Source organism: Amblyraja radiata, chromosome 4 (assembly GCF_010909765.2).
Source record: "Amblyraja radiata isolate CabotCenter1 chromosome 4, sAmbRad1.1.pri, whole genome shotgun sequence".
In the NCBI taxonomy this organism is placed as follows: domain Eukaryota; kingdom Metazoa; phylum Chordata; class Chondrichthyes; order Rajiformes; family Rajidae; genus Amblyraja; species Amblyraja radiata.
In genome coordinates this window covers 54,265,645-54,288,873 of record NC_045959.1, presented here as the reverse complement: position 1 = coordinate 54,288,873, position 23,229 = coordinate 54,265,645, and the positions used below count along the sequence as shown (strand labels likewise).

Below are 23,229 nucleotides of genomic sequence, written 5' to 3'. Positions count from 1 at the left end.
CCCCTCTTCCCGATGGTCCCCCTGAATGCTCATCCATTTCTCCTACTATCTTTCCCCCTTTTTCCTCCCCCATCCCCTTCCACTAATGTTCCTTCCTCTGCCTTTACGTTTTGAACCTCTGCCCTCCTTACCTCATAGTCTTTTGTCTTCTTTCCGTCTCTGTCCTTTGCCCATCCATCTGTAAATCAACCCCACCTGTATCCACCTATCACTTGCCAGGGTTTGTCCCGCCACCCATTCCACTTCCAGCTTTCTCCCCCCTTCTACAAACAGTGCAAAGAAGGGTCCCGGCCCAAAGCATCGCATATCAATGTTCTTCAGAGATGCTCGAGCTTTGGGAAATACTTTCACCAATTATTTCTGTGGAACATGGTATTAAATACAACAATCCCACCCATACCTCTATTCCAGCTCTCCACCCCCCCCCCCCACCCCCCCTCCCCAGCTTCAATCAGTCTTGAGAAGGGTCCTGCCCTTAATTTTGCATCCACGGTTGGAAGGAGGGTTCCGACCCGAAACGTCACCCATCCTTTTTCTCCAGAGATGCTGCCTGACCCGCTGAGTTACTCCAGCACTCTGTGTCTATCTTCGGTATAAACCAGCATCAACAGTTCCTTCCTACACAAACCATCCACAGATGCTGTCTGACCTACAGTGTTACTCCAGTACTGGGCGGTTTGTACAAGAAAAAAATATGCCTTGCTTGAGGGGGCAATAGGTTTTGTAGTAGGACACTGTAGAGAGCTTGATTAAGCATTAACGCACATTCCAACAGAACGGACATCTTGTAAACAGGTTAACAATGCATGCTGCTATTAATGTGCAAATCCATCCGCAAATTAGAGCAATTAAAATAAATGTACTGTGTTATAAATCCACACCATTTGCAGGTTAATTTATGCTGCTCCATTCTTATTTTGCATTGATGCTACTTTGCCCTAAGGCACACAATATTAATTGCCCATTAAGTTCACAGTGGAAAATTAAGGCTGTGAACATAACGGTATACTACCTTTAAAGCCATGTGCAGCATAACATTCGATCACCAGGCTTGATCAATGAAGAAACGAAGAACTGAATGCTGGTTTACAAATGTTTTAGATCAATGAGGATTCTAATGTTGGAACACCTTTAGAAAGATAATTTGTGAACTGCTCTGCCCAGGACAAGAAGGCTCTGCAGAGAGTAGTGCGTTTGGCCGAACGCACTATGGGAACTACACTCGCCCAACTGCAGGAACTATACATCAGAAGGTGCAACTCCAGAGCCAATAAGATCATGGGAGACCCCTTCCACCCCAGCAGCGGACAGTTCCTGCTGCTACGGTCAGGCAAACGCCTCCGATGCCATGCTGTGAAAACGGAGAGGATGAGAAGGAGTTTCTTCCCAGAGGCCATTAGGACTGCAAACTCCTATCTCACCAGGGACTAACATTACTGTACCATTCTACTGTTGTGTGGTGTCTTTTTAAAATTGTTGTTTTTTTCTTTTTTTTCTCCAACAAATATGTAATATGTGAATATGTGATTCTGTTCCATTCTGTTTTGTAGTTTGTTTGCACAATCCGCGAGCATTGCCACTTTTCATTTCACTGCACATCTCGTATGCGTATGTGACGAATAAACCTGACTTGACTTGACTTGACTTGATAATGGCAAGGACATCTCTATAAAATGTCATAGAGTCGCAGGGAGTCCTGGAGTCTCAGCATGGAAACGGGCTCTTCGGTCCAAGTCGCCCACACATGTCCCATCTACACTAGTCCCACCTGCTTGCATTTGGCCCTTATCCCTCTAAACCTCTCCTATCCATGTATTTGTTTAAATGTTCCTGGTGCCTCCAAACTTTAGTAACATCAGGCTTTCTTTTTTAGGATATTGAATCCCGCAGAGCCAGAGTCATGCATCGTGAAAACAGGCATTTTGGTCCAACTTGCACACACTGACCAGCATGTTCCATCCACATTAGTCCCATCTGCCTGTGTTTGGCCCATATCCCTCTAAACCTGTCCTATCCACGTATCCATCCAAATGTTTCTTAACATTGCGATAGTACCTGCCTCCAACACCACCTCCGGCAGCTCGTTCCATACACCGACCACACTTTGTGTAAAGAAAGTTACCCCTATTAAATCTTTCTCCTCTTAGCTTAAACCTATGTCCTTTGATTCTCGATTTCCCTATTCTGGGCAAGAGACATGGAAATGTTAGACCATTCATTTGGTAGGAAACATAGAAATGCTAATTTTTAAATGGTGAAAGTCTGAAAGGTGTTAGGAGGCATCTGGCTCTACCTGCATGTAAATCAATGAAAGGAAACATGTGAGTAATTCGAAAGTAGATCACTTGGTGCCTTTCATTGCAAGAGGATTTGAGTGCAAGGGCATTACCAAAACGTTGTTGAGTCCTAGTGAGACCGTATATGGAATATTATGTGTAAAAGGCCTGTCCCACTGTATAAGGTAATTCAAGAACTTTCCCGAGTTAAAAGAAAATCAAACTCATGGTAAGTGGAATGTACGTAGCGGCTACGTTGGAGCTCGTGGATGTCTCGTAGCGGCTCGTAATGCTAACGGCAGGTACTCCGGAAACTCGTGAAGTTTTTTCAGCACTGTAAAAATGTCCACGAGAGCCCCGAGTACCTATGAACGGCTATTACCGCAATTCTCCGAGTTTGAATCAGGGGAAACTCGGGAGAACTCTTGAATTACCTCGTACAGTGGGACAGGCCCTTAAGTCTGTTCTCCCTAACTAAGGAAGAGATGCTGTGCCATTAGAAGCAGAGCAATGATGGTTCACAAGATCGAACCCTGGAATGAGATGTTTGTTTAGTTTAGTTTAGATACACTGCACGGAAATAAGCCCTTCGGCCCACCGAGTCCACGCTGACCATCGATCACCCGTTCACACTAGTCCTATGTTACCTTAATTTTTGTAATCCCTACACAATCCCAAACTCACCAGCAGCAATTTACAGAGGCAAATTAACCTACAAACCCACATGTCTTTGGGGTGTGGGAGGAAACCGGAGGAAACCCACGGGGTCACAGGGAGAACGTGGCCTTATAAGGCGTGTATAAGCTTTATAATGTGCTGGTCAGACCGCATTTGCAGTATCATGAGCAATTCTGGGCCCTATATCTGTGGGAGGATGTGCTTGCGCTGGAGAGGATCCAGAGGAGGTTTACGAGAATGATCCCAGAAATGATTGGGTTAACATATGATGAGCGTTTGACCGCACTGGTGCAGTACTCGCTGGAGTTTAGAAGGATGAGGGGGTACCTCATAGAAGCTTACCGTACAGTGAAATATCTGGATAGAGTGAATGTGGAGAGGATGTTTCTACTAGAGGGAGAATCTAGGACCAGAGGCGAAAGCGTCAGAATAAAAGGAGGTAACTTTCGGAACGAGATGAAGAGGAATTTATTGAGTCAGAGGGTGGTGAATCTGTGGAATTCATTGCCACAGAAGGCTGTGGAAGCCAATATGGATATTTTTCAGGTAGAGATTGATAGATTCTTGATTGGTATGGGTGCCAGGGGTTATGGGGAGAAGGCAGGAGAGTGGGGTTGAGAGGGAAAGATAACTCAGCCATGATTGATTTGTGCAGACTTGATGCACCTATCGCTTATGAACGTGCAAACTCCACACAGACAGCATCCGAGGTCAAGATCGAACCCGGGTCACAGACGCTGTGAGGGAGCAGCTCTACCAGTTGTATCAGGAGAGGCTAAATAGTTTCCAGCATCTACAGCTTCTTGTGCACCCTGCATTGATGTCTGGAATTCTCTTCCCTAGAGAACCTTGGAGGCAGAGTTATTCAATATATTCAAGGCGGAGGTTGATAGACGTTAGAACTGCAAGGAAGTCCAAATCATGTCATAACCAAGAATGGATCAGCCAAGATCTTAATGTTTTGGTCTACCTCTGTTCCTTTTTCTTTTGTGCTGAAACATGCCAAATTTAAAATCGTACCTTTTTTTTCCTTTTCACTTTTTCTTTTCATCTAATTTTTCATTCCTTCTGTTTCATTTTCTGTTCTTTTCCTCCCCACATTCTTTTCCCACATTTTAAATTTAATCTTATAATCTTAGGGGCCTATGACCAATGTGGCACTGTTATCAGTTCACTCAGTAAATCAGAATGCAAAAAGATGTAAAATTAAGGTCAAGATCAGTTCAATTACATCTGTTAAAAGTGTTTAATAATGTTCCCTTAGTTTAATCAAAACATTTAAAAAGATGTAATGAGCTTGCCATGTGGAAGACGTGATACAAATGTTGAATTTATAACAAAAAAAATCTTTAAATGCTAAAGTGCCATTTAAGTAAGTAAGTAAGTTTATTGGCCAAGTATTCACATACAAGGAATTTGCCTTGGTGCACCGCCCACAAGTAACAACATGACATACAGTGACAGTTATGAATGACTCAGAAAACACTAAACATTAATAATAATAAAACATTAATGATAAAACACCATTGATCAAGCATGTGAACCAACAAAATACCAGATCAAACGGAGGCTTTTTTAGAGATTTTTGGCTGTTGAGTAGAGCAACTACTCGTGGATAAAAACTGTTTTTATGTCTGGCTGTGGCAGCTTTGACAGTCCGGAGTCGCCTTCCAGAGGGAAGTGATTCAAAGAGTTTATGGCCAGGGTGAGAGGTGTCAGAGATGATCTTGCCCACTCGCTTCCTGGCCCTTGCAGTGTACAGTTCATCAATAGAGGGAAGGTTGCAGCCAATAATCTTCTCTGCTGATTGGACGATTCGCTGCAGCCTCCAGGTGTCGTGCTTGGTGGCTGAGCCAAACCAGACCATGATGGAGAAGGTGAGAACAGACTCTATGATGGCCGTGTAGAATTGGACCATCATTGCTTATGGCAGATTGTGCTTCCTCAGCTGCCGCAGGAAGTACATCCTCTGTTGTGCCTTTTTGACTGTGGAGTTGATGGTAGCCCCCCACTTAAGGTCCTTGGAGATGATGGTTCCCAGGAACTTAAAAGACTCCACAGATGTGACTGTGGTGTTGTTGATGGTGAGTGGGTTGAGGGGAGGAGGGGGCTCTCCTAAAGTCTACAATCAATTCCACTGTCTTAAGAGCATTAAGCTCTAGGTTGTTACTATGGCACCAGGACGCCAGCTTTGACACTTCCTGTCTGTAGGCAGATTCCTCCCCATCCTGGATCAGTCCAATCAGGATTGTGTCCTCCGCAAACTTGAGAAGCTTGACAGAGGTGTCTGTGGAGGTGCAGTCGTTGGTGTAGAGAGAGGAGAGCGTATGCAGCCTTGCGGTGCTCCTATGCTGAGTGTTTGCGGGTCCGAGATGTGCTTTCCCCAGCTTCACATACTGCTTCCTGTCTGTCAGGAAGTTGGTGATCCACTGACAGAGGGGTTGAAGGTTGAAGCACAGTCAACTCGGAAAGTTTGGAGTGTAGTAGCTCTGGCACAATGGTGTTGAATGCAGAGCTAAAATCAACAAACAGGATCCTCGCAAAGGTCCCCTGGCGGTCTAGGTGCTGTAGGATGAAGTGCAGGCCCAGGTTGACTGCATCATCCACGGATCTATTGGCCCGATATGCAAACTGCAGAGGGTCCAGCAGGGAGTTTGTGACACATACAAGATTATTGCAAGTTCTTTTGCTGTTTCCCCAAATTAATTTGCAATTTAATTATTTTGCTCTGTTGGAAATTAATTGTGGATTTCATTTTCAATTAATACCAGAACAAAGAAATGTTGAGTTATGCTAAAGAAGCTAGATAAAAATAGAATGCTCTCATGTCCAATTTTAATCACACAATTGAATGTAACCCTCTGGAATTTGTGGTACGGTTGTGATTGCTAAAGATTGTTGCATGAACCAAAGCTTGATAAATGTTGTACTCCACTTTACCTTTTTTCCTATCTGCTCGGTAGCTAGCTGTTGGAGTCTTCGCATCTTAGTTATTCATTGTTCAAAGATTGCCATTTATTTACTAAGAACTTAGGAGCAGGCATAGATTGTTCATGCTTTGAAATTAAATTAGATCATGGTTGATCTGCACCTCAACTCCATGCCTTAACATTCCTTCATAGGTTGGTGAATATGTCTTTTTTTGATGCTCACTGAACAGTGGACAGAAATTGGGTGCCATGAAATTATTCCTGCTAATTCCTTCTTTCATTTTTCAACCTCATTGGGGGAGGAAAACCCTACTGGTGATGTAATGTCACAGTATTCAGGTGACATTTTGCTTTATTCTGCAGTATTCTGGCTGACGTTTCCCTTTATGCATGGATCTGCAAAGATAGAGATCAATTCTACTTGTTTTTATTGAGCCTGAAGTACAAAGTTGATTCTGCATGGATTGATGACCACATGGTAAAATCATATAGCAGACCTTACCGAGGCCGTAGACTAGGATCGCCACGTCTCTGGCGCTGACAAAGTTACAAAAGTTCACTGAACATTCCTATCTACTGCCTGCCGCCACACGTGGCAGGTATTAGATCTGAAATAAAAGATCAACATTTTGTTTCTTGTCATTCCCTAGGCGACGCTTTCCCTTGGACCATCAGTCTCAGCCAGTTCAGTGTGTACACCCTGCTCGGCCAGTTGAAGACCTGTAACCTGGTGGAACCCTTGGGCTGCACCTCAACCCTGGCCGTCACTTCGCACAAGATGCAAGCCTGCGGCCCTGAGACCAGGCATTCCTTTGTCGTCTGCCTGCACGTGGACCTGGAGTCCCTGGAAGTGAAATGCTCAAACCCCCAGGTTGGTGTTGAGGCAGCTAATTGATTTATTGTGGGGAAAAATAAGAAATGACTGACATTAAGTTAATTTGTCCTGTACTTTATAGGAGAATCCTTATTCCATTAAACAATTTTAACTTTCTTTTGAGTTTGGTAACCAAGATCAGGGAGAAAGATTAGTTTACTGCTTTGATGTGCTCTCATTTTTTTGCAATTTAGACTTATCCAAAAAAAAATGTAGTGACTTCAGTCCAAAGTGCATCTTAAAACTCATGCAGTGAAATGAGTTACAGATGTGCTATTTTGAAAGGTATTATGTAGCAGAATTAATGTGCAGCAGCTTTGAAAGTGTCCACCGGAGCTGCATGTTCCAGGGTTTATCATAACTTCACACAATATGTTTATAGATGTGTGGCTGTAACATTAAAGAGATTTCAGTTTTAAATAACGTGGGTTTAAGTCCGTATTAATCGAATGTATTCCATGCAATGGTAGAATCATCTTCCAAACCTGACTTCTATTGTTGTGTAGCAAGGAACTGCAGATGCTGGTTTATACTGATGGTGGACACAAATTGCTGGAGTAAATCACCTGGGCAGGCAGCATCTATGGAAAAAAAGGATGGGATCCATCCTTTTTCTCCAGAGAAGCTGCCTGACCCACCGAGTCACTCCAGTACTTTGTGTCTATGTTCTGACTTTTATTGTTATTTTGTTATCATGGAAAAAAATCGCTACACATTGATTTTAATTAACTCTGGGGGCTCTGGTGTAGCATCTTGATTGCTGCCATGAAAAACATGTTTACTGATATCTTCTTTGAAGCTGTATCCTAGTTAGGTGGAATATATTGCAGAATAATTTTGTTTGTTGTAAATTGCTCTGGAAAGGAGATTTCAATTTATCAGCTAGATCGGTACAGTACAAGTGAGCAGTCTTCTCATTATCATACTCTTCCCATTGGATACAATGGTAATGTAATTAAATTCAATTGTTTTTATGTTTTCATATACGCATTTCTTCAGATTTCTTTACTCCGCCGGCACAATGGTGCAGCGGTATAGTCGCTGCCTCATAGCGCCAGAGACCTGACTATGGGTGCTGTCTGTACGGAGTTTTATGTTCTTGGTGAACACAGACAATCACCAAAGAAGCAAATCTGTTTCAATGAGAGTTAGCATCCAATGCACTTTATCCTTTTTCAGCCTTAGAAGTCATTTCTGAGAGTTGGACTATATTAGAAGCAGAAGAGCAAATGACAAGGAATATGTGAATAAGTGCGCAATACTTTTGCAACTACTTTGTGGCATTAATTTCCCTACAATTTTTTTCACATGGTAAGAATACCAACTTTAAATACCAATTTTCTAACTATTTTCATTAGGCTGAATGTAGCGAGAATGCTGTTCCCAGACCCTGGTGACCACAATGCTATGATTGACTGAGATTGACTTTATACACGTAATTTATGTGCATCTATCTTCTACGCGCTGTTTTTTTTATCCCCGAAGAAATTGCCATGTTGATTTTGGGAGAGGTTGCTAAAGTCTGATCATGTTTTGATCCCTCCACTTTAAATTCAGACCATTTACTCAGTAAATTATTTTGTTATTTGTTTCACAATAGGCCGGAAGCCGTTATGCACCTCCCCTTCGCTCCAAATAATTGGCAAAGTGTTGTCTCTAGCCACTCTAATTAGTGTTGTTCTAAAGTTCTGAATCTAAAATAAAGTAATCCAGTTGTAATAGTTATCCTCATGGACCAGCTGAACTTAAGCAATTTTTAATGCATTTTGTTTGCTGGCTAGACATTACTCCATTCTTTAATGGAGATATTTAGTTAAGTTTAGTTGAGACATACAGTGCGGAAACAGGCCCTTCGGCCGACCGAGTCCGCGCCGACCAGCGATCTCCGCACACTACACACTAGTGACAATTTACATTTATACCAAGTCAATTATCCCACTGTATGTCTTTGGAGTGTGGGAGGAAGCTGGAGCTTCCCGGAGAAGACCCATGCAGATCACGGGGAGAACGTACGAACTTCATACAGACAGCACCCGTGGTCAGGATTGCACCTGGGTCTCTGATGATGCAAGGCAGCAACTCTACCGTTGCGCCACCATGCCACACCGTGTCTTGAGGGCATTCCATATTACGGTCCAGGAGGTGCTGAATGTCCTGGGCATATGAAGGTAGATAAATCTCCCGGTCTGATCAGATATATCTGAGGGCAGGTTAGAGAAGAAATTGCAGGCACACTGGCTGAGAAATATGAATCATGTTCAGTCATGGGTGAGGTGCCAGAAATCTGGAGGGTGGCTAATGTTGTGTCTCTATTTACAAAGGTCTGCAAGGAAAAGCCTGGTTAAGTAAGCTTATCACCTGTGCGAGACAAATTACCGGAGAGGATAATATATATATATATGTACATGGATAGACAGGGCTGATTACGGATAGTCAGCATGGAATTGCAGGTGGGAGATCGTGTCTTATGAATATGATTGATTCATTTGAAGAAGTAACAAAAACGGTTGATGTGGGCAAAACCATAGACTTTGTCTGTATGGATTTCAGCAAGGCATTTGATAAGGTTCTGCATGGTAGGCTGCTCTGGAAGGCTAGATCGCATGGAATCCATGGAGGGCTAGTAGGCTGGATAGAGAACTGGCTTCATGAAAGGAAGCAGAGGGTGATAGTGGAAGGTTGTTTTTTGGATTGGAGGTCTATGATTAGTGGTGTACGTCGGGGATCGGTGCTAGGCTATTGGTGTTTGTGGTGTATATCAATGATTTGAATGAGATTGTAGAAAGCATGATCAGTAAGTTTGCAAATGACACAACAGTGGGTGGCATTGTATCAAAAATTACAGCAGGGTCTTCATCAGTTGGGCAAGTGATTTGAGGAGTAGTTAAATGAGTTTAATGCAGATAAGTGCAAGGTGTTGCATTTTGGGAAGTCAAACCAGGGCAGGAACTTCACAGTGAATGGCAGGGCTCTGGGGAGTGTTGTAGAGCAGAAGGATCTCGGAGTGCAGGTACATAGTTCCTTGAAAATGGCGTCAAAATTAGATTAAATGATTCAATGATACTTTATTGTCACATGTGCGTAGGTACAGTAACATTCTTTGTTTTTGCAAACAATGCACAAAGTACACAAAGAGTCACCATGTTTCAGGCGCTCACCTACAACTTAAAAAAAATAGGGTGGTCAAGAAGCCTTTCAGTAGATTGGCCTTCATCAGTCTGGGTATTGAATAGAATTTGGGCTGATGTGAGGCTGCTTTTGGAGTATTTCAGTTTTGGTCATCCTGCTATAGGAAGGATGTTGTTACAGTGGCAGGGAGTGCAGAGAAGATTTACGAGGTGGTTTATTTTATTTTATTTTATTATTTATTTCGAACAGAATAAAAGAATAAAAAGCAAATGTGAAACAGCATACAAAAAACAAAACAAAAATATTTATAAAGTGTCATAACATCTATAAATAAATGAAATCATATGTGTCCGAAAAGGAGCAGGAAGAAGCCAAAGCTTATTAATTCCCACCCCTTATTCAACTGCTTGTAATTATCTTATACAAATTTAACAGCTATATGTACACCAGCCACTATATGTACACCAAATTATTTACATTTGAACACTAATCAAATATTTACAAAGCCATACAAAAAAGAAAAAAAGAAAAAGACAAGAAAACCCCCGCATATTCTATACAGTATCTTAGTCATATTTACAACCCATCACTCTATAATCACCCTTCCCAATACAATCAGTATAACAAATATCACAATCATCTATCCTCATCCCAATATCCTTTTAAACAAGTGTTTTTGTACATCTTTTTAAACTGAATTATGCTTGTGCTAAGTTTTATCTCCTGTTCCAGACCATTCCACAAATTCACACCACAGATTGCTATGCCAGAGCTTGAGGGCCTGAGCATGCGTGAGAGGTTGAGCAGGCTTGACTTTATTCCCTGGAGGGCAGGATGCTGAGAGATGATCTTATAGCGGTATATAAGATCATGAGGGGAATAGATTGGGTGAATACACAGACTTTTACTCATAGTAGTGGAATCAAGAACCAGAGGACATTGGTTTAAGGTGAGAGAGGAAATAATTTATAAGGAACCTGAGCGGCAACTTTGGTCACACAGAAGTTGGTGGGGAACAAACTGCCAGAGGAGGTAGTCGAGGCAGGCACTATAACAATGTTTAATAGACATTTGGACAGGTGAATGAGTAGGAAAGGTTTAGAGGGATAAGGTCCAAAAGCGGGCATGTGGGACTAATGTAGATGGAGCATGTATGCTGTATAACTCTATGACTCTACTCAATCACATATTCCAAAATGCCACAGAAGGCTGTGGAGGCCAAGTCAATGGATATTTTTAAGGCGGAGATTCTTGATTAGTAAGGGTGACAGAGGTTATGGGGAGAAGGCAGGAGAAAGGGGTTGAAAGGGAAAGATGAATCAGCCATGATTAAGTGGTGGAGTGGACGATGTGCTGAATGGCCTAAATCTGCCCCTAAAACTTATGAACATGAAATTGTTAAATGATGTTCCTCACAACACGTACCATTTACGTGCAATCGCACAGATATCTGGAATTATTCAGGCAGTGGCAGAATATGTTAGGAATTTCCCTTACTTATTACTTTTCCGTCATTTCATGAACAACACCAAACTAATTCAAATTTTGGACGATGGCCTTGGGTGTTGAGCTCATTTCCTGGATAATTAAATGCATGGTTGAAAAGAAAAATAGTTCTGTAATTTCTAAATATTCACTAATGGTCGAGTTTAAAATGACATATAGTAGGAAGTAAATGTTTGGGGTTATCGTATTGCTTCATAATATTATCCAGTTATACTGAGCTTGGGGTTCCATTTAAAATGCTTCAGGTGAATTATGAGGTGTTTTGTTTATTCTTTGTTAATTTTTGGATGAATGGAATGCCTAAAATTACCTTTGATCACAAATATCTCATAGAATAGGAAGGAGGCCTTTCACCCCATTTAATTAGTACTAGCTCTGTGCATAAGAAATCCTGCGAGTCCCACTCTGGGACCCACCCCCTGCAAACCTATTGTCATTTTTTCTTTCATGTAGTTATCTCGATTCCCTTCGGAATACAACAATTGAAATATATTCTTGGCTTCACCTGACAGTACTTTCCATATTTTTATGTTTGCATTAAGATTTTCCACAAGTCAGTTTTGGTCCTTTTCCTAGAGCTGCCATTCCATGAACATTGGTTCCTGATCATCCCACCAACGGGAATGGTTTCTCTGTATCAGACATTTAGATAGATAGACATCAAATAATTTGTAAAAGAACATTGAAGTCTTTACCGATTTATATTCATCACCCTCACCCTCTTCTTGGCATTACTCTAATGAACTAGGTTATTATGGGGAAATTTGTTCACTTAACCCTGAAGAAGGGTCCTGATCCGAAACATCACCTGACCATTTTTCACCAGAGATGCTGCCTGATCCGCTGAGTCACCCCAGAATTTTGGGTCTACATTTGGTATAAACCAATATCTGCAGTTATTTTTTTATTACATTTTTACTTAAACCTTGCAGTTTTTTAAAGTGTAGTTTATTTTCTTCCTCAACTCCTAAGGCCTGAAGCCATCACTAGTAGGCTGCCCCTGTCTGCTGTTGATGAATGTGGGAGGAAACTGGAGCACCCAGAAAAATCTCACGGGGTCCGTACAGACTCCGTTTAGGCAGCACCCATTGTCAGAATCAAACCCGGGTCTCTGGCACTGTAAGGCAGCAACTCTTCCGCTCCGCTATTGTTCCGCCCATTGCATTAAAATAAACATGTTTCCAATGTTCTTTGAGCACCGATGTTTCAGATCTCAAAATTTCTCAAAAGCAGTTCAGGGAAGTTCTTCCGGACGAATACTTGGAATGTGTGGGTTGTTTTACAAGCAACAATCGGACAGAATAGTTTAAAAGAACGAGAGATGATTTGATTGAAATGTATAATATTCCCCCATGACCTTGTCAGACTGAATGTGGAAAGGATGTTTTCTCCAGTGGGAGTGTTGAGAACTAGGGGTCACTGTTTAAATCTAAGGATCACCTATGTAAGACAAAAATTACATTACTTTTTTTTCTCCCAGAGGGTTTCTTTTAGTAAGTCTTTGAAACCGCTGTCCTTAAATGGGGGTGAAAGCGGAGGCGTTGAATATTTTTAAGACAGTGGTGGATTATGAAAAGGGATATAGAGTAATTGTGATAGGCAGGAATGTGGAGTTGAGGTTACAATCATATCAGCTCGATCCTTTTAATGGCAGAGCTGGTTTGAACTGCTGCGTGGTTGACTCCTGCTTTTAATTTGTATCCTCGTATATTCAATCCAAACGAACTAGATTTAATGAAAAAAAGGGAATAATTAGGTAAGAAATTGCACCACAGTAAAGGCGAGGCATCAAAGACTGTGGAAAGGTAACAAATTCTGTTTTGCTCATGCTAAATTAATTTCGCACCCACAGCTTAATGAACAACCAAAATATGGAACTTTCCTACACATCCCACGATGCCAAACCACAAGCTATTAAAATTCTCACAGCATATCTGATGCTAAATAAGAAAGCATCATACTTTAAAAAAATGAAAATTTAGGGGAGAGTGGCTTATTGGGTAGCTTAATGAATTTGGATCAGTTAATAGCTATTTTCTCAATGATAGTCTTCCATATAATGGTCTTCCTGATTCACCACACAACACTGTTTATTGCTTTATGTCTTGCCCGTTTAGTCCATAAGAGTAGATAACGTTTAAATAAATCATAGATTGTGATACCAGAGTAATTTATACTATTATGAAATATTTATGGAGAAAGCCTTACAAATTTGGTGCTTAGGAACAAGCCAGCTATTGACCGATTAACATTAACGGTATACAGTGATTTACTGTGATCATTACTATTTTTACAGTGTTTGTACTTAAAATCAGTTTTAAATAAACCATACAGGCCATGCTTCCCTTTTTCTCTAATTTTAGAGCAGTTAAATACAGTATGCTAATAACGTATGTGTTTGTGATGAATACTTCTTTAATGTTGTGCTTTTAGTCATTGTTTTATTTGAAATGGTTAAGGAATTCTCTCTACTTTATCAACAATTATGATTGCTTGCTGAATGCACTAAACTACAACCCATTTTCTTCAGTTAGATACTGTCTCAATTTCAGGAGAAATTGTTAAAGGTGCATTAATAAGAAATTTGAAACTAATTACTTTTGATTTTAAATAAGATACATTCTGAATGCATCCTTTATGAGTTTCCAAAAATTACTTAAAGATACGGGTGTGAAAATTTGGTCTTCCTTTGACACGGTGATGCCTTACAGCGCCAGAGACCCGGGTTCGATCCTGACTAAGCGGGCTGTCTGTATAGAGTTTGTTTGTTCTCCACGTTACCGCGTGGGATTTACCCGGGTGCTCCAGTTTCCTCACACACTCCAAAGACGTACAGGTTTGTAGGTTAATTGGCTTTAGTAAAATTTGTAAACTGTCCCGAGTGTGTAGGATAGTGCTCGTGTACAGGGTGATCGCTGGTCGGTGTAGACGCGGTGGGCTGAAGGACCTTTGTCCATTCTGTGTCTCTAAGCTAAACTAAACTCGCATGTGCTAACCCTTTGCATGTACTAGTTCTATTTATATAAATGGAGCCAATTTTGAGAACAGAGCATATGTGCAAATTCCAGTATATCATGATACAAGTAATAGAAAACAAATTTCTACTCGCATGGAAAAGGAAGGGATGATTTAGCTCCCTGGGCCGGTTTTATTATTCAGTGACATCATGCCCTTTGTGTGACCTACTTTCTCCTCATGATCTCAGTACTTTACTGAAAACTAAAAAATCTACTTCAGATTTCAATTTAACAATTTGTCTCGCATTAGTTATTGTTTGCAAAACAATTCCAAGTTTCTACTACCTTTGCCGTAGTACCTTAAACTTGACTCCTTAAAGTTCTGATTTAAATGTTTATATTTTGTTTCATGTTCTCACTAGCCAATGCATTTCCACCTTTCATCAGTTTTATTTGATATTTTGATTACTTCCATGAAATCACTAAGGTTTTATGTTGATTATGTAGGTATGGATTGATTAAGAGAAGATACATATTCCAAAAACAGAGCATAGATGATAGAACAGTGCAGTGCACAAACAGGCTTTTCAGTCCACAATGTCTGCCGAACAGAATGTCAAGACTTATCGACTTGCACTATTCCCGGCATATCCATGTATCTATCCAAAAGTCTCTCAATAGTAAACTATTGTGTCTGCCTCAACCACCATACCCGGCAGCACGTTCTAGGCACTTGCCTCCCTCTGTATGAAAACCTGTCCCATGCATCTCCTTAAACTTTTCCCCTATCACCTTAAAGCTATGCCTTCAAGTGTTTGACTTTTCCATCCTGGGAAAAAAAGTTCTGACTCTACCCTATCTACACCTCTCATAATTTTATATACTTCTAACACGTCCCGCCTCAACCTCTGGTATTCCAGAGAAAATAATCCAAGCCTGTCCAACCTCTCCCTGTAACTAATACCCCCTATTCCATGCATTATTCTGGTAAAAGCCTTATTTTCTTCTGAGCATAAACTATGTTGTTGCAGTAAAAGCTTAGAGTATTTGCTTTAAGCCAGTACCACAGTTTGAGTATCGAGGAACAGCTGAAGGAGAGGAGTGGAGCACTTTGACCTCCCCTTCAAAAATCTGCTTGAAAATGAATCTCAATTTTTGATAGACAAGGCAATATCCCTTGATCAGTTTCAACATATTGCCCTCCACCATCAGTCTTCCTAACAGGGTGTTTGTGAACCAAACAACTGAATTATCTTGAATAACACATGATGCAAAATGGGGAGGATAATTTGTCGTTCTATAAAGGAATATAGCAAACCCAGAAGTGGAAGTGTTACAATGAATGTAGTCAACGGTGCCTTATTGTCATATGTTCAATCACACAGTGAAATTCTTTGTTTGCATACAGCTCATTAAAGTATTGCCGTACAAAAGCACAGTCCCGATTAGCAAAATGTCCATAAATAATCCACTGAGACGCCATTTAAGAGTCACCAGATTTTTGTGCCATTTCTGTAGTCCATTCTGGTCCATGCTCTAGGTCTTATGGAGCAGCGTCTGATAGAAACATAGAAAATAGGTGCAGGAGTAGGCCATTCGGCCCTTCGAGCCTGCACCGCCATTCAATATGATCATGGCAGATCATCCAACTCAGTATCCTGTACCTGCCTTCTCTACATATGATCCAGGTGAGTCCTAGGCTGCTGCAGGGCCTTCAGCCATCCTCTTCATCTGGAATGTCCAGGAACTGACGTCCCTCCCCTTGTCCATCACCTTTGTGCCCTGGGGGCGCCTCCCGCTGCCGACCTTGGGGGAGTGGAAGGCAAGACCCCCGTTCACTCTACTATTGACCTTGCTCTTCATCACTGGCTTTCTCCTCTTCAGTTCTATGGTCTTCAGAGGATGAGCAGGGAAAGCTTGCCGGTTCCCCCTACAGGCCATGACCAGCCGGGTCTTTTGTGTCCGGCCACGTGGCTCTCCGGCTCCACTGCCCAGTATTGCATGAAAACCAAGGAATTCATTTAAAGATAATCTTAGTTGAAGATCAAGACTGACTTCAAACTCGAAGGAGTGGCTGACAGGATGCCCTGCTTACTATGATTTAGCTCAGCTGGTAAAGGTGAGGGGGAAAAGATTTGATAGCAACCTGAGTGGCAAATTTTTCACACAAAGTATGGTAGGTATATGGAAAAAGCTGCAGAATGAGGTAGTTGAGGCAGGTACAATGACTACTTTTTAAAGACACCTGTACATGGATAGGAAAGGTTCAGAGAGTTATGGACCAGGTAGTAAAATAAGCCACAAATTTTCAAGCTTTTGTATGTACTACACGATGGGAGAGTTTAGACTTTGGAGATACAGCACAGAAACAGGCCCATACACCGGCACTGTCCCATACACTAGGGACAAGTTACAATTTTCTTTTAACCTGAGCCAATTAACCTACAGGCCTGAACATCTTTGGGATGTGAGAGAAAACCAGACCACTTGAAGAAAACCCCCCCGCGTTCACAGGGAGAATGCACAAATTCCGTACAGACAGCACCTGTAGTCAGGATGGAACCCGGGTGGCTGTGATGTAAGGCAGCAGCTTTACCGCTGCGCCATCGTGCTGCACCGGAGGGGTGAAGAAAGAATAACTGGTGTATGAGTGACTCTTGATTGCGTTGGCTGCTTTCCTGAGGCAGCGTGAGGTGTAGATGGAGTCATTGGAGGGGTGGTGGTTGGGGGAGTGGTAGGAGGCTGTTTTGCTTGATGAACTCTCAAAACTCTCTGCAATTTCTTGTGGTTTTGGGATGAACAGTTGCCATAATATTCTATGATAATCTGAACAGAATACTTTCTATATTATATCTGTCGAAATTGATGAGTCATTGGAGACATGATGACTATCTTTAAGGGCCTGTCCCACTTTCACGACCTAATTCACGACCTCTGCCGAGTTTGGCCTTGACATACTCGCAGCATGGTCGTCACGAGGTCGTAGGAGGCCGTAGGTAGGTCTCAGCAGGCCGTGATGCTTGTCGTAGGTACTCGTGGCATCAAGTAGGTCAGGGTGTTTTTACTAGCCTGATGAAAAATGTCCACGAGTAAAAAAGGTTGTCAATTAGGTGGTGAAAGTAGGACAGGCCCTTTAGTGTTTACTAATATTACGATGACCAAAATCTTAGTCAAGAAGGTAGATTTTCAGATGAAATTTAAATAAGGAAAGTAAGGCAGAGCAGTGTTTCTTTAGCTAGGCAGGTGGGGTAACTGAGATTCAGGCCTTGGTACCAGAAGACCCAGTAGTGGAGTGAATCAAATTGGGAATGCTCAACGACGGATGATCCTCTTCAAACCCTGATTATCTTTCCAACCGTAGTCCGCATATCTTCTGATTCTCCGATTTCCCCACTTCTGAGAGGTGGTGAAACCTCAAAGGGAGGTTTTAGACAGGATGACTTCTATTTCCTGACATACTGATAGAACATACAACAGTACAGCACAAGAACACAAGAAGAGCACCACGGTGGCACAGCGGTAGTTGCTGCCTTACAGCGAATGCAGCGCCGGAGACCCGAGTTCAATCCCGACCATGGGTGCTGTTTGTACGGAGTTTGTTCGTTCTCCCCATGACCCGCGTGGGTTTCCTCCGAGATCTTCGGTTTCCTCCCACACTCCAAAGACGCACAGGTTTGTAGGTTAATTGGCCTGGTAAATGTAAAAATTGTTCCTAGTGTGTAGGATAGCGTTAATGTGAGGGGATCGCTGGTCGGCACGGACCCAGTAGGCCGAAGGGCCTGTTTCCGCGCTGTATCTCTAAACTTAAACTAAACTAAACAGGCCCTCTGTTAAGAAGGCAAAGGTGTATGAATTTAAAGACAAGTCAGAAGGGGAAAATAATTAAATCTGACAGGCATGGTCACAATCATTTTTATATTTCAAGAACAGTGGTTAGAATAGTGTTTGAGGCAGTTTGTGAAAGAACATTTTTTAAATTGTGTGAAATGCTGTGAAGCATTAATTTAATCAAGACTTTTGTTTTGAGGTGGTTTGCTTATGAATCCTTTTAATTGGCAACAGATTTTTGTGGCAGTTGTAATTTGAGAGAGTTATTTTCAGAATACATTTAGTATTATTGTTCTTTTGATGGCATAACTTGATTTAAAAAAAAATTTTCATCTTGACTATGAGATTATTCTTCTCCGCTGTTGTTTCGAATTTACACATTTTCCAGGACACCATATCTTTCTTTTCAGCACACTGCAACTAAACTAGAAACTTAATGTGTTACCAAAACTTCAGACAGCATAGTGCCTGGAATGCCCTGTCAGAAGTGGCAGTGGAGGCAGATAAGATAGTGTCATTTAAGAGGCTTTTAGAGAGGCACTTGGAAATGCAAGTATTGGAGGATTATAGATTATGTGCAGGCAGATGAGATCAGTTTAGCCTGTTTGGTCCAGAATTGTGGGCTGGAGGGCCTGTTCCTGTGCTGTACTTTTCTATGCTGCATATGTTCAAAATATTTTGCAAAACAATCCATTTATACAGACATCACAATGCATTGTGTATATATATGCAAAATATCTTTATGTTAAATTTAAGATTGTCTTTACAAATTAATCAACGGCTGCAGCTACAGTTTATAATCTATTTTCAATATAACATACAGGAACTATCATCTATTTTTTTTTTCACCTGGCTGTAGACGCTTTAACAAATTTAAATCTTTTCTAGCTTTAATATCTATGTTAGATGGGCATCAGCAATGAGCTGGTGAATATCTTCAGGCCCCAAATGAAGGACAAAGATGACACTCAAATGTATTTTCGTCACTGACATTGTTTCCAAAGTCAGCAATGATTTTTTTTTCAAAAGACACAAAGTGCTGAAGTAACTTAGCAGGTCAGGCAGCATCTTCCGAGATAATGGATAAGCCCTTCTTCAAACTGATCGCAGTAGGAGTGAGAATGCTGGAAGATCAGTCCGAAGAAGGGCCTCGATCCAAAACTTCGCTTATCCAGGTTCTCCAGAGATGCTGGATGCTGGCTCATTCCAAACCATATAACCATATAACAATTACAGCACGGAAACAGGCCATCTCGGCCCTTCTAGTCCGTGACGAACACTTATTCTCCCCTAGTCCCATCTACCTGCACTCAGACCATAACCCTCCATTCCTTTCCCGTCCATATACTTATCCAATTTATTTTTAAATGATAAAATGGAACTTGCCTCCACCACTTCCACTGGAAGCTCATTCCACACAGCTACCACTCTCTGAGTAAAGAAGTTCCCCCGCATGTTACCCCTAAACTTCTGTCCCTTAATTCTCAAATCATGTCCTCTTGTTTGAATCTTCCCTACTCTCAATGGAAAAAGCTTATCCACGTCAACTGATTTCATCTGCCGAAACATGATCCAGATCCCTCTATTCCCAGCACTTTCATGTGCCTATTCAAAATCCACAAACACCAATCATTTTGGCCTAAATGGGATAAAAAAATAAACAGTTACGTTTATTTCTCATGGTTGACATGCTCTGTGACCTTTTCATTCCTTTTTCTCCCGAATGCCATTGAAAGGTGCCTAACCTTGAAGTGCGTACAACCAGACTCAGGAACACCTTCTTCCCCTCTGTTATTACGTTTCTGAATGGCCCTTCCCAAGGCTGGGGTATTGTCTGATTTGCTTCTACCCACTGGGGACATTGGACTTTGTGGAACTGATGCACTACAATGCTGAGAACTATATTCTGCACTCTGTATCTTCTCCTTTGCTCTGTGTATTGTACTTGAATTTGAACTGACTGTATGTATTGTATATCTGATCTGCTTAGATAGCATTCAAAACATAGCTTTTCACTTCCTCAATGCAGCGACAAAAATAAATCTAAATTTAAACACCCTCCATCGTGTCTCAGAATTGGAATTTAATGTGTAGGTCTTGAACATGTTCCCTCTTGGGTAGCAAGATTTTAATCGTTGCCTATATGGGAAAGGTTCTGCAAATCATTGTGGAAAAGATGCTTCGTATTTGGCTGCAGAAACATAACGTCTAATAGGTTTTTGAGCGCTGTGATAGTATATTAGGATCACAAGCCTGTTGATGGGAGGCAGGGATGTGCAATGAAGGAGCAAGAATGAGCTGTGAAAGATAGGAAAGTATTGAAGGAAGGCAGGAAAACTGAACAGATGATTTCTAAGGAGTGTTTTGAAAGAAGAAAGTGAGATAGAACGACGCAATGGTTCGGGAGACCAAATGATCCGACAGAGCAAAAATTCCAGCAGTATCCTTTAACTTTCTATTTATAAGATCTTGCAAGATTGTTTAGAAATTCCTCAAGCAGAGTTTAGCTAACTCTTAGAAATAGGGAGACAACGTGGTACGCTTCATCTGTGTAACCCACATGAGAGGCAAATTTTACAGTCTTGATATTCCTAGAGGTTGTACATTTTCAAAAGCACCAGATTTTATTTTGAAATTAAAATGTTTAGTATGGTGCACAGCTGTGTGCTCTTCAATTGCTGTCCGTTTACTCTACAGAATTAAGCATTCCTTTCCATATGGGTGTTAAGGATGTGGCCAAATATGAAAGTTATTAAATTATAACAAAATACCGCAGCATTGAAAAAGGGGCTACCTATGATCCTTTTGTGCTAAATTGTGACCAAAATTTGACCAAAATTCAATACTTTCAAATTTTGAAGAATATTTTTTAGATATACATAAATGAGAAAAAATATGGTAACCTTTCATCGAATTTGATGTTAATTTACTCGAAATTTGCCGGGAACAAAAAGCATCTGTGTAGGCAGGAGCATACTTTCAACGATACATGGCGTTATCTAGAACCCGATCACTTTCGATTCCCTTCGCTACACTTTACAACAACATTGCAACAAGCAATGACAGTTTAACGGAATTTAAACATTTCTATAGTAAACTAGAAGCAATGTGTACCAGAAAAGAATGAAAAAGTGCATGCTGACCATGCAAAAAATGTTTACTGACCATGCAATAAAAAGTTAACACAGCCTTCTTCAGAGCTCAAAGTGCCCACAACGTGACCACGGATACTGTCTCTTATACTGATTTCTAAGCTCCCTGACAAAATGTCAGCAAGTAACCCACCACGAGGCCTGTAGTTCAGGTCAGGATCATTACAATCGCGTTGTTTGAATTATTTTTAAAAATGCCGATGAATGCAAAAAAAAACGGTATAGCATTGACGAGGCCAGAAAACGGTAGGGACAACAGAATTAGACATCGATAAAATGGATGAGCAAACTAGATTTTTATTTCATAATTTTAAGTTCTATTCATTATTAAGTATTTCATTGGAAAGCATAAACACAAAACATAAACAATTAAAAAGAACCAATAAATATAAAAACAGTTACTCTGCTTTTAAATCACACATTTCACACGTGACCAAAGAGGCACTGCTACTCAGGTTTTGCTGCAAAAATTTTAGGCATCAAATCAGGTGATAACTGATAACAATTATTAACATAATCAGAATTTGGCTTATATAGAGTTATTTAATTGCAAAATTAATGTGATCTTTCTGGTATCAATTAGCCTAAGGATTTGATGAAATCCTGCTTGAAAAAAGATCACAAAAAAAGGCAAGAAAACACAGGGGCATATCTGTTTAAGAAAGAACTGCACGGTAGAAAAAAATGCTGGAGAAACTCAGCGGGCGAGGCAGCGAAGGAATAGGTGATGTTTTGGGTCGAGACCTTTCTTCAGACCCTTCTTCAGACCCTATCTGGTAGTTTTCTTTGTAAAAACAGATTTATTTATTTTTGCTTCTTCTCATTATTTTAGCTATGATCTATACTACTTAAAATACAGGATATGAAACAATGGGATTATTACATAAAAATTAGGAAAATAACCTGGACGTTTTGGAGACCTTCAATTTCACTACCGAGTGCAGTATTTATGGAAACATCCATGTGTGCAATGAACTTACTACACGATCGAGTATAGATGTGGGCTGTGTGGTGGAGAGTTGGATTAGACTACCTCATAGGGACGTATTAGAGCTAGCTGATGGGCCAAGTGGTCTATATTTGTGCCTACTCAAAATCTGAAGAAGGTTCTCAACCTGAAATGTCATGTATACATGCACAAGGAATCATGGTGAACTCTTATTCATATTTATAAGTACCGATCATTACCTTACTTCACCAATTTTCAATCACCAAAACCACTGTTATTAAAACCAATCATACACTCCAGCTGCTAAATCACGATATAAAGATAATTGATTTGTAAGAGTTATGGGAGACCTGCTGTATTTTCTCAGTATCCTATGAAGTGGAGGCGTTGGTGTGTCTTCTTGGGCGTCGCTTCAATGTGGTTGGTCCATGACAGGTCTGGTAATATTAACACCAAGATATCTAAGCTGTCTACAATTTCCACTTCAGCACCATTGATGCCACCATGCTTCCTGGAGTCAATAACTAGCTCCTTTGTCTTACTGACATTGTGGAAGTGGTTGTTGTCCTGACACCATTTTACTAAGTTATCCAAGTCCTTGCCACCAATATGCATTGAAGTATGCAGTCTGCATTGTTTACTAAATTGTTTACTTTTACTTCAGAGACACAACACGGAAACAGCCCTTCAGCCCGAGTCCATGCCGACCAGCGATCACCCTATACACTAACCTACACCCACTAGGGACAATTTTACAACTTACCAAAGCCAATTAACTTACAAACCTCTATGGCTTTGGAGTGTGGGTGGAAACTGGAGAAAACCCACGCGGTTACAGGGAGAACGTACAAACTCCGTGCAGACAGCACTCGTAGTTAGGATTGAACCCAGGTCTCTGGTGCTGTAAGGCAGCATCTCCACCATTGTGCCACTGTGCCACCTCAAATTAG

At 41.1% G+C, this 23,229-nt stretch overlaps 1 protein-coding gene across 6 annotated transcripts in view; it reads left to right on the top strand.

Annotated features, from left to right (window-relative positions):
* Nucleotides 1-23,229, top strand: part of vps13b (vacuolar protein sorting 13 homolog B) — an 806,769-nt gene that overhangs the window by 481,313 nt on the left and 302,227 nt on the right. For all 6 annotated transcript variants that reach the window (XM_033019455.1, XM_033019454.1, XM_033019453.1 and 3 more), the window contains exon 24: nt 6,535-6,755. In XM_033019455.1, coding sequence (XP_032875346.1) covers nt 6,535-6,755 — 221 coding nt within the window. The remainder of the gene's footprint in view (nt 1-6,534; nt 6,756-23,229) is intronic.